General features: G+C 36.0%; 1 protein-coding gene across 5 annotated transcripts in view; it reads right to left on the minus strand.

The window, feature by feature from the left end:
* The window catches only part of GRIN2A (glutamate ionotropic receptor NMDA type subunit 2A), a 161,538-nt gene that overhangs the window by 35,938 nt on the left and 112,872 nt on the right, over positions 1 to 12,728 (minus strand). For all 5 annotated transcript variants that reach the window (XM_048961714.1, XM_048961716.1, XM_048961715.1 and 2 more), the window contains 3 exons: positions 10,203 to 10,328; positions 8,271 to 8,500; positions 1,625 to 1,785 (listed from right to left, as the gene is read on the minus strand). In XM_048961714.1, the coding sequence (XP_048817671.1) occupies positions 1,625 to 1,785; positions 8,271 to 8,500; positions 10,203 to 10,328 (517 nt within the window). The remainder of the gene's footprint in view (positions 1 to 1,624; positions 1,786 to 8,270; positions 8,501 to 10,202; positions 10,329 to 12,728) is intronic.

Here is a 12,728-nt window from a genome sequence, read left to right on the forward strand (position 1 = left end):
AATATATGGATAGCTTATACTGTCAAAAGCACTAAAGAATTTGAGGAAGAGCAGCAGCTGGCAGAGGAGCAGCCAGCCCCAGTTTTAGTGAATGTCCTGAACTACCTGTAGCCAGGCAGATCCCCCTTTTCTTGCTTCAGGGTCTGTCAGGTGGCCTTATTTTAAAGCTAAAAGTGGCTTTTCAGGGTTTTCAGTACCACAAATGACAGATGAAAAGTACAAGGAACATATATCCCATAAATAAACCATCCCTTCTAAATGAGCTCAAGAAATGGTTGAATTTAGGGAGAGCTGCCTATTCAAAAACTGACAGCAGGAACAGTAGCATTCAGCTCAGTATATGCAGTGCACAATGCAGATGTCTCCTAGGAAATAAAATTTGCATGGGCCCAGTTTGCAGTATCTTGGGTGAGGTCAAGTGCACCTTAAGTTATGTGTTTATCTTAGAACAAACTGTGCTTGAGAAATGCCATTTGAGAACACCTATAGAAATGATAATATAAGGAGTCCAGTTGGTTACATGGAGACTGTGGAAAAGAAATCCATGGAAAGGATAACTTTTTAAGGAAGAAAACCTCAGAAAGGTTTAGTGAGTTCAATTTTTTTTTTTTTTTTTCTCCCCACAGAAGAAATATATTACAATCTACAACATGTTTGGGGGAAGGAGAGTAGAAATTAAAAGAACAGACAGTTCTCACAGTAAGGACCAAAAGTAACAGATAATTTAGTACAGGAAGAAATGTTTCCTGTGCTACTGTAAATAATAGTTGAGACACCAAGCAGTCACGGGAGCAGATATACTTAATTGCTGTTGGCAACTTAGTCTTGTCATTTGAAAAAAAAGCAATATAAATGTATCCAGATAAATTCTTTAATCCAGTATCATTAAAAGAAATACGCAGACTATTATCAAGCCTGCATGTTTAGAAAAGATTACCAAAGCTAACATACTGCTCTCATCCAGACACAAGCAGTGAGTTGCATTCAAACCTTTTCAGAATTAAAATGAAAATTCAGTCTTCTTGACCAGCCAAGTAGAGTGGGCTGGTTTGCCAACATTATCAGAAGCAAGATTAGATTACATATGGGACAATATCATCTGGTCTCCATCATGTGGAGATCAAAGCCAAGACTTCAGATCTGACAGCAAATATATAGGGCCAAAGAATGACAGAAAGGATGGAAAGATGAAAAGAAATCTCAGGTTATTGCACACTCAGCAGACAAACAAGCTTAGTCAGAAATGTGCCCTCTGAAAACACATTCCTATGGATCAGTCCTGAAAAGATACACCAGGGCTATAGAAATAGTCATCTGTTTTGAGCTCATCCCAAATGCAGGTGTTGCTGTAGCTCCTCTATTTAAATTTGGATAATACTTTTTTTGCACTTTGAATCTATAGTATATTGGACATCAAAGCATACACACAATTTAGAAGTAGTCATACAAATCATGGGTACTCATTTTCTTTTCTGAAATCAGTACACTGTGGTTGGAAGCAAAAAAAAAGCCATGAATTACACACGACGCCTGAGATCGCTGTTCAGTATCACAGTAAGTACAGATCAATATTTTTCAGCTTTTGTAGTCTGCAAATTCCTTAAAACCCATGGAAGAAGCTTACCCAGTTTTTAAGCTGACCAAGGCGTCTTCAACTCCTTTTTGATTATATTTTGTCATGTAGAGGTGCATATCAGGGTAGTTGTTTCTGATATTCCTTTCTGTGCTGCCATTTGGGACAGTTCCAAATCGAAAAGGAGGTGAATAATCATGTGGCCTTTGAAACTACAGAGAAAAAAGGAAAATCAGGATCTTTCAGGCACTCAAAATAGGTACCTATGGAGATGTAACTTCAGCAAGAAATAACTACCAGGGTAATTTCAGGTAGAAAATAAAAATCTTGCATAGGCTGCCTCAAATTTATTCTAGGCAAATGCATGGGGTTCACACTCAGCTCTATTATATCAGAAACTGTCTTCACACTGGGTGAACTACACAGAAACATCTACATGCCAATTAAAAACAGCTCAGATGTGCCACTTTGATAAGACTTTCTTCTGTGCATTGAGATATGGAAGAACCACAGAAACTGGAACAGAGAGATTCTGGAAGATGTTCCCCATCTGCCAATGTGTCCTTAGAGAACCCAAACTCCAGGCAGACACTCTGGTATATAACAATTGTAGTTGATAGTCATTTCACACCTTCATCTCAGCGGAGACATAGTGGGTTGCCAAGGGAAAAGGATCATTTTCACATCCTTAAAAAGAGCCTAACACTGTTCCAGAGGTGATGCGGTGCGCAGGGAAGGAAAGTGTGAGGGTTGACTTCCCTCTTACCCCTGTGATTCAGGGGGAAGAACAGTTCTTGCATCTTCCCCAAGGCTTCAGCAGCTACTTCACTTGATACGCAAAGTGTCTCTGGAGCTTTCACACCTATAATCCTAGATGCAGTTTATTCCTACATACCATTTGCTCAAGGGTAAATAGATGTTATTCTACAGTTTTACCCTCTGTTATCACTATTGCATCAGCACAAACAGGCAAGCCAGGGACTACTCAACAGGATTAACAATAGCTCAGGGCACACACAAGTGTAAGATAATCTCACTCCAACACTTGCTACTAGACCTGAAAATTATGTACATATACATTTTTCAATATCTCCCATTAAGCACCACGTGACACCTTAGAATTGTTAAAATGTTTCTCTAAGAAAGAAATTTTGAAATGCCATTCAAATTAGAGGAACTATTGGCTAGTAAGGGAATTCAATTAAGCACTGGTAAAAGCAGTCACCCATAAATTCCATGGTAAAATGCACTCTGTTTTTGCTGTAGAAGTTAAAGAGCAATCTACAAATCCTGTGCTGCAAGAGAAGCTAATATTTATACAGCTGCTGCTTCCTTTGGGCTACGTATGTAATGCTCCTCTTTTTGAAGTTTGGTCTCAGGGCGTTAAGAATTTTCAGTATCCAGTGCCAATTTGGAAAGAAAATACAGAGTTATACAAAAAGTGGGAGTATTTTCCATTCCATCAAACCCTGACTGTGAAATTATGGCTGCAACAATATTTTCCTGTTAAAGAACTACAATTAAATGCTTCATTTTAATTAAGCATATTTTGACAAAGCATAAAGAAATGAACTTTATTTTTCTCTATTCATCTAGCTAACGAATGTCTTACTTTTCTCATTTTCCCATTTCACAGCTATACTGTTTAAATTATTACTTTGCTACTACCTTGCACATACTAATTGACCTATGCACTAAAATTACACTATATACCAGTCATGGTTCTTAGACTATATTTGCTCTCTCCTTTTTGTGTTCACTATGTGGCACTGAGGCAAATCCTGCTTTTAAATTTATGTCTAGAGATTCTACTGATACATCTGTAGTCTGCTATTATCTTTATTTAAATGTTCATATAATTAATTAATCCCTGAAACAGTGAGATGCCTTCCAATAACTCCTAATATCTGATTCAAATTTTCGAATTAATAAAACTGGATGAGAAAAAAAAAAATCAAAATTTTCAATTTCAAGACCTGTAAAAATTGCTGCTGTTGACACGATTGGTATTTATGGAAATTCAATGGTAGCGAGCATTTTGCAAGCTTGGTTCCTAATCCTGGGGTATAACACAAGGGATTTGGGAACAGGAAGATCATAGTGGAACACCTTGGTGATTTACAAATGGAGTTTTGGTTTGAATAGTCTCACTTTTCAAGAACATTCAGGTGGGTTAAAGTTGTTGGCACCAGTTCCCTCCCACAGGAATGGTTGCAGTTTTCCATCCCAAACTGAACACTCAAATAACAATATTTCTGCAGGAAAGCAAAGAAGTGCTAGTTCATTTTAACAACATAAGGATAACAAGTAATTCAACTGATTAAATAATTTGTATATGGAATTCGCATACAGAAAAGTCAGAAATGAATAGTTCCAAACATCCTCCACTGACTGGAATTTCTTGCCACAAGGCTCTTAACCAAAAGCGTTGAACAGTAATGAGATATTTCTGTGGAAGTGATTGTGTGGCGCTGCTGCCTGATTACGTGTAAATGGGAAAACAGAGTTTAAAACATTTTTACTAATGCTGTACTCTTATCTAAGGTGCATAGATTTCTAATCAGTAATTTTAAACATGTATTTAGAGAACTGACGTGTCCTAGGCTCTATGATTCAGCAGAGATCTGCGTGGTGTGGTAGGCATAAAAGAAAGAAAAAAGCACTGAATCTACAGATGTACTCATTTTCCCTAAAACCCCATCGTGGGAATTAAAATGTATCATGTCTGTTAGGAAGCAATTTTCTTCCTAGACATTTTCTGAAATGTTAATTTTTTTCTTTTTAAAGTTGGTAATAAAATCCTTAAATTTAATGCACAAGCCCCCTGCTTGAATCATAACAGCAGAGAGATCAACTATTATTCAGAAGACAGAACAATTCATTCTCCGTGCTCTGCCTGCTGCTCGATCTGTAGCACATGGTAACCAAACCCCAATCCTACTGCTCTGGGAACCTCCAAAAGGATGCCCAAGCTTAGGAAAAACAGTCCTAGTGCTTTTAGTTTGTTTTTCCTATATGCCTAAGGAAAACTGACAATTTCATTAGGCAGTAAAGTGATCTTTCACAAATGTTTAATATGGACTTAATTTGATGATATGCACGTCGGTCTGAAAACGTTGCTATTTGGAGCAGTTGTTAGCTTTTCTTTTTTTTTTTCAGGACTATTTTAAGGAACAGCAGAAAACATTAAAATAGTAGAAAATAGTAAATATTCTCCCTCTGCTAACAGGGATTTTAGTGGAAGTCATAGATGGAGATAGGAAAAAAATAACCCACATTTGAATTCTGATTTATTCTAACAATTTGCTTTCTGGTCTTTGAAAAATGTAGCTGCTGTGTTTAGTAACTCCAAATTATTATAATCACTATTCAATATCTACCTCCAACAAGTCTCAAAAGGCACTGAAGGGTATAATATCAAAGAGGAGAGATGGACTGGGGTAAAATGGTCGCCCTACTATTTCATCAGCCATACTGCCTTTTGATTTCACCCTGCTCTGTTATGACACAAGGATGTCCCTAAGTAACTAGAGAGCTTGTGCTGTCTTACCTCACAAAAAAAGTAAAAGTAATATTCCAAGAACAATGTGAATCCTAAAAATTAAGGAATCTATAAATGGCATCATGAAGGCTCCTTATTAAGGTGGAAGAGAATCCCCATGACCACATGCATATGGGGCATTTTGGAGGAACCACAGCAGATAAAGGCTTTGCAAGACAATTCTGTCCAATGCTTCCTACTTTCTCTTAATGATTTTATCTCCCTTCAGATGAAAAGGTATAAATGGCCTCAAAAGTAGCAAGTGCTATGAGAGCCAGCTTCAATGGATACTTTTGGACTCATTTTCTATACCTTTTTATGAACACAAAGCTTTTCGAAATCTTTTACGTATACAAAAATGTCAAAACATAATTTTCCTCTCATCTTCTAAATCATTCGAGTTTATGAACACCCACCCCCAGTAACTCCAGTACATGCTGTGCCATGTATTTCTGGGTGACACACAGATGACACAGCACTCAGAAGTTTATTAGCGACATTATGAAGGATGACAGTTTAATCAAGAGGTCTTAAAGCCAAGAAAGGTAAGCAGCATGCTGTTGTGTTCAGCAAAACCAGGGGTTGGATGCTGGTGTAAACGCATTCCTGGGGTGGAAGTTACTTAATGCTGACTGTCGGAGTGACTGCTCAGAGATACTTATTCTCCTGACTTCTCTATTATCTGTCAGTTATGAAGTATTGAGAAACTCCTGAAGCTCTGATTGGGAATGATTTATTGCTTGACAGCACTGACAAAGGAGCATGACTTTTCAGTTATGGAAGTAAGAAAAAGAGGAAAGTGGAAGAATAACGAAACCAATTTCCCAACCACTCACAAGTTAATGAAGGCCAATTCAAGTAACACAGATAGGAACGGAATCTTCAGGTTTAAGGATTAAAATTATGCTCAGCCAGTACAATTACTCAGGTCTCTGGCTATTTTTCTATATTGAAATTTGCCAACTTAACCAGAATTTGGTGAACTTCTAGATGTTACTAATTAATTTTACTCATATGCAATCCTGTCTCTTCACACTGGCGTTTGCCTGGGACAGCTCGGTTTGCAGCAAGGGTCAGAGTTTTCCTGAACTGTTCCACTGCTAATGATATTACAAAAACAAGGCAAAGACAAGAGTAAAATAATTTAATCTGTATCATATTATATACCCATTAATTACTCCTAATTATTCAAATTTTGAAAATTTGAGAAAGCTCAAGCTTGTAGAGAACCAAAACCTGTGCGTGAGAAGAACATTTTAAATAGATTTTTTCTTTAGTGTATTTCTCGCTTGTTTAACTAATTTAATCAGAAAAGGTAAAGCACCCCCTGATATATCTCTGTATGTTTCAGGCAGGATTTGAAGAACTGTAAAATAAAATTTAATCTTAAATAACAAATAAATAATCTGCACATGAGTCGATGTTATTTTCTGATTCAAGTGTTTTTTCTTTGCTTTTTCTTTTTTTTTTTTTTTTTTTGGTAGAAATAAGATCTCACTTAGTAGAGAGAACAGAAAAAATGACACCAATAAAGATTATTTAACATCTAAAAATAAATTGTTAGTCAATGGCTACAGAACAAATACAGAGACTTTCCCAGCCCACAGGTAAGAGGGCGCTCAGCACAAGTTGGGGCAGAGGAAAGACAGCAGTGTGTTGGTAGACCTGAACACCAGCATGGTGCCAGGTGGAAGCTAAATCCTGCCCAAATAGAACTTCCCAGGAAAACACTATTTCATCAGAAACAGGACAAAGGATGTTTTAAATCTATGTTTTTAATCTGCGAGAGGAGAAAATCTTTTAGCTATCGCTTACTAAATATATTACCTTTAAATAGAGGTGTTTCTATTCATACTCTTTCAAGGGTTCTGCTTGTTTTTCCACAGTTTTTTTGTTTTTTGTTTCCTTTTATCTGTTTTCTCCCTAGCCATGCTTGCAAGTCATGCTTTGATAATTCAGATCACTCAAAGGCCAGTCATTGAGAACCATTAAATCAGTAAACAGGTGTGAGTCATCTGAACTGTTTCTTTTTAATAACAATTTCTTTTATTTTCTGTCCTTTGAAATAAATCCCTTGTGAAGTTCTCCCTTCTGCTACACTGCTGAAATATTACTTCTCAATGTCAATATTTAGTTTCATTTTAAAACAACTGGGCAGAGACTTGACAACGGTGTGCCCTTTATGTGCTTTGTGCATATCCTTCACAACAATACTTTTGTAAATGGACTTGAACCCCTTGTGCAGTTGTACTACAAAACAGTCACTCAAATTAAACAACAAATAAATAATTGCTACGTCTCTGGTTTATGAGACAATTGATGAAAAATTCAAGTTCAAAGAGCTTGTATATACTTTCTGCGGAAGAAAACTCAGTCAAGCTAGAAAAATGTGAAAAATAAGTATGTTTATTATTTGTCAATTTGTGTGAAACTTTAGGAGAGCTTAAATGAGCTGTCATTTATCTACAACTTATCTGCAATTCTCCAGTGCAGAATCAAAGTCTCACAAGAAATTCTTGAATCCAGGAAAGCCACTTCCACATTCAATATCATGTGGCTTATTCCAGGTAATATCTCAACTTTACTCTTTCCATTTTATACCAGAAATATATTCAAATGTCTACAGCGAACTTATATGGATTGCTAATGTTTCTCTTTGCCTATGCTAGTGTCACTCTAAATCTGGACTTTCATCCATGCTATATGAAAATCAAAAAGACTTTTTTTCCAAGAGCACTGATCCTTTTCAGATAATAACTGAATAGTTACTGGTTTTATGAATATTTTGTCAATGAATAAACTATTAACATTCTACACAGAGATGTTTAAATCATTTCAAATGTCTTCCATGCGTTCAAGCTGATTTATCTGCTTTTTTTTCAAGCTTTTATAGGGTGGTGAGGCATCACGTTTAATCTAACAAGAATTGATTTCCATCACAAAATTAATGTACTTTTAATTAATGCAGTTACTTTGGAAAAGGCAATACAAAGACTTTGAAATCAGTCAGATATTTTCATGCTTTGAGTTTTGAACTCAGAAAGAAGTAATACAGTTCCAACTGATTATCTTGCTCAGTTTTTTTAGTACAAAGTACAAATTTGTAGATGGATTATGAAGAATAGACATTAATGTCTTTTAAGGCAGAAGACCTACCTTTTTATCGCTCAGTCCTGTCACTTGGTCAACAAACTCCTCTTGAATCATAAATGCAGCTAGGTTGGCAGTATAACTAGCCAGGAAAATGACAGCAAAGAAGGCCCAAACTGACACCATAATTTTACTGGTTGTCCCTTTGGGGTTTTGCACAGGCACGGAGTTGTTGAATACCAAGCCCCAGAGTAACCATACTGCCTTTCCAATGGTGAAGGATGGTCCATGGGGATCTATAATTGCAAAGAGTAATAGTTTTAGTTGCAATTATATTAAGGTGTGGTAAGATACCCCGTATAACAAAATGTACTAATCAAGACATGGTTAAAATATTTTAATACATATTTATAGTCCTCCCAATGGAATCACAGGATTTATCATCGGTATTCTACATTGTAATTACACATATGTCTATAAATGTTAGAAAAATATTTGACCACTTTTCTATCCTCATAACCAGCTTTAGATTAGTACAATGCAGACACCTCCAATAATTTAATTATTATTAAACAAATAAAGCCCAAAGTGGGTATACTCAGTGCATGTCATCATTTCAGTAGAAATGTATTTTAGAGCAATTGTCACAATACAATTAAGCATTTCTTAGATTATCCTCTTTTTGCTGCATTGCTAAGTTAGATTGCAGTAAAATGAACGTAATGGAGCCAGCCATTGGTTTGTAAAACTACCTTATAAGGCCATTTAAAATTGAGCTGTTGAACGGATGTATTTTCTGAGCAGCAATGGTAAGGAAAGTATATGGGAAGAAAACAGTCTAAAGTTCTTTTTATGTTACTTAAGAGTGTAGTGCCATTGAGCTTCTGCCTGATGAAAACAGGTAGGAAAGGGAGTAATATACTTAAGGACTCCCATTGATTTTAAGCTCTCCATATTTCAAATGAATGGCAACTGGATTTGTGGCAAGCCTCTAGGAGCTGCTAGAATGGTGCAGTGCTACACTATGAATTTCTGGCCACTAGATAATTAATTTTGGCACATGAGGTGACAAAGAACAACCCTGCCTGCAGATCCCCAGTATCTCTACAAACCTTTAATTTCCCCTTCCTAAACACAGTGTTTATTTTGGACATAGGTTACAAACATACCATCTTATCAAAATGATAACATCATCTGAATATTACAGCAAACTCCTTGTTCAAGAAGCAAACCAATCACAAACTGGAAGAAGCCATTAGCTAGTCACAGTCTCTAGGATTACCCTCACCAAGCTGGGAGATTGCTTGCTATAAAGTGAGGTGACAATGATTTAGAAATTAAAAACAGCCCACATTCTGAACTGAAAGTGAAGAAAGGGGAGGATGAGGCTACCACAGTACATGAAATCCTCATTCTCAGGCCAGTGCTGATATTATACAATTTCATCAAGAAAGTCATGTTCTGTATCTCATTTATTTTGCCAGTATATTTTGAAAATTAACTTTCTATAGCCAAGGATGCAACACAGTAAGAAATTATGCTCTCTTGCCACTGGGCTCATTTCAAGGCTGAGTTCACCACAAGAGAACTATACCTTTTTATAGGGACTATATAAAACTATATACAAGCTAACAGCTACTTTTCCAGCTTGCGCAACAAATTACATCATTTTAGATCATTATCTCTGAACTAGCTCTGAATTCATAAGTCAGGAGTCCATAGAGTTTATCCCAAGTTCTTTTAAGCTGACAGCTCAGCTGTTACAGTATACTAACCAAACATTGCCTGAATATAACTGCTTTTAATAACACTGTTCCGTGTCTTTATTGCAATGAATTAGAATGTAACCCCACCACAAAATCACATTTTAAATGAAAAGCTTCATGACTGCTTTTACTGCTTTATGTTATGTTTATTTTAAAAGATGGAGGGCAATGGATGGTAAATACATGAATACTCTTCTGATGGCTCTAGGGCTGTGTAAAATGCAAAGCTTACCTCTCCCTTGTGCTAAATTCCTGTTATATCCTACAGGACTGAAGTACTCAAATATAAATACAGCCATGGCAGACACAATGAGAAGCATCACAAACATCATCACCCAGACAGAAGCACTAAAAGGCTCTGCAGCAAAAGAGACAAGAGAAACAGAAACAGTTCATTAAACCAGTCACAGCACAAGAATTCCAATGTCTTAGGGCTAGGCAAGCCCACTGGCTTTCTTTAAATTAGCTGTTTCAACCAAAACGCTAGCAGATAAACAAGCAGCAATATAGAAGGAACTGCTATTGCTCACGTATTCTAAATCACAAATGTAAGTTGCAACTCAAATGCAAAATCTGTGTATTTCACTTCTTCAACAAAGCCTTAACTGACACAGAGGCAAATGCTTGGCTTGACTCGCTGCTCATCCCGTTTACAACTCATTTCTGTTTATCCTATGGTGTATGCTTTTATCAACAGAATGGTCCCATCATTATGACCATATTGCTACAGAGCAAGAGCAATTAAGCGTACACATAAGACGTTTGGCGTTTCAGAGAAGTACACCTCTCTCATTTTCTATCCAACAGAAAGCAGTAGGGAAAAGAGCCAAATGTTTCCATCCAAAGCAAACTGTATGTTTCTTTTTTTTTTTTTTTCTTCTGTTCACTTTTATCTACTTCTAATGAAGATGTTGTTTCCACCGATAGCAAACTCATCCTTTAGCAAGTCTTGCTCTCATCTGGGAGCAAATTTCTGAAATCAAAAGCTTTCTATGGAAAACTGAACGTCAGAAAAAGTGAAAAAACCAACAAATATGATTAAGTTAAAGTAGTTTAGAGCGGAAAACTAAAAGCAGTTTCAAGTACAGAATAAGCACCAACTATCCGAAGGGATTGTTACTGCCATGTGATAACACAGCGTTCTTAAATATCATCAATAACACCTTTGCTTAATCAAAAATTCTCTGTCATTTAAGAAGTTCCTGTTTTAGTCAATATAGTATAATGATGCAGGCAGTAAAGGTTTTCTAAGTCAAAGTAATCTCTTTATTCGGTCAATTTATTTGGGGGTATATATGCTAATTTTAGTAGATACTGGAAGTGTGAATGAGCTCTGAAGTGTGAGAAAGAAATCTTCAGACTAGAACAGAACCAAGAAGCACAGGATGTGACAACAAGTGAATCTGCACCCATGCTTTGCTTTTTTTGGAAGCTCAAGGCGTTCTTCCATCCAAACTTCTTCATTCAATGAATTTAACATTTGAAAATGTTTTGGATGTGAACTAACAAGACAAAACAGGGAATTATTAAACCATACTGTTCTCTTTCCTATTTTAAGAAATGTATTTCATTTATTATATTGTAAATACAGATTATGAAATTCTTTCAATTATTACAGAAATTTGTTTGGAAGAGAATACCGAGCAAAATAACAATGTTTAAAAGGAAGAGAGCAATCCTTTCAGAAACAAATACGTAAACCCAAATACACTTACTAAGAAATATTCTATGAGTTCATGTATTAATTGGAATTAATTGGAATTCACATGAAATTATCGTTCAATATTGACATCATCTTCAAAGAAGTAAGCAAGCCTAATGAAACTCTTATCAAAAGCAACACTGTGGAAACACCAATGGCAATTTGTCAAAATTTAACTAAGGCAAAGAGCAAAGCACGTTGATTTGAAACAGCAAGCTATAAACAACAGTTTAGGCAGAATGCTCTTTAATAATTTAAGCAGATTGGTAATGAGACGGAGGATTAAAAGAAGCAACAGCAAAATAAAAAGCTATTTATAATAACAAGTAGTAAGTTTGAACAAGTACAAAATCAATTGAATAATAAAGTTGATCTTCCTGTGACATTACAGATCGAATTATGCATTCAGCATTTTCATTTGATTCTCAAAGGCAGAAAGAACATCCCCCAGTAAGCAGCTGGTTTCATGTTTCAATAGAGTGAAAAAAAACAAAACAGTAGTATATGTCTTGTTAGTGTACAGTTCAGAAGATTGGCTATGGGTAACACTGAGCAGTAAAAAGGTTGGATTACTCCACTAACTTCAAGTTTTACCCTCACACACCAAAAAAGAAAAGAAATACACACACAATACATTAAAAACAAAACAAGCAAACAAACAAAAAAACCACCAAAAAAAACCAGATTCACAGATTTCCTGTTCTACCAGTTTTTCCAAAATGGACACGTGGTCTCGACTATAAACTCACTCTCTTAAACATATAGAAATCTGGATTTAGGTTTTTCCTTACTTTGCCTGAATAAAATTTGAATAACATCTCTACAGGAAGTAGTATACATTAACTGTAGAAATAAATGAAGATGTTTTAACATTGATAAAATTCTTATATGCAGGGAACACCCACATCAGAAATAACAGATATGAGGAAATCTGTCAGAACACAGTAGTAATATGGCTTTCAGAAGTCAGACACATCTGCTGTCAGTTTAGCTGTCAGATCTATTCCAGTCATAACAAAGTCTTCTCTTTTACGCTTTTCTACAAGGGGTTTTAAA

This window comes from Lagopus muta, chromosome 15 (assembly GCF_023343835.1).
Source record: "Lagopus muta isolate bLagMut1 chromosome 15, bLagMut1 primary, whole genome shotgun sequence".
Classification (NCBI taxonomy): domain Eukaryota; kingdom Metazoa; phylum Chordata; class Aves; order Galliformes; family Phasianidae; genus Lagopus; species Lagopus muta.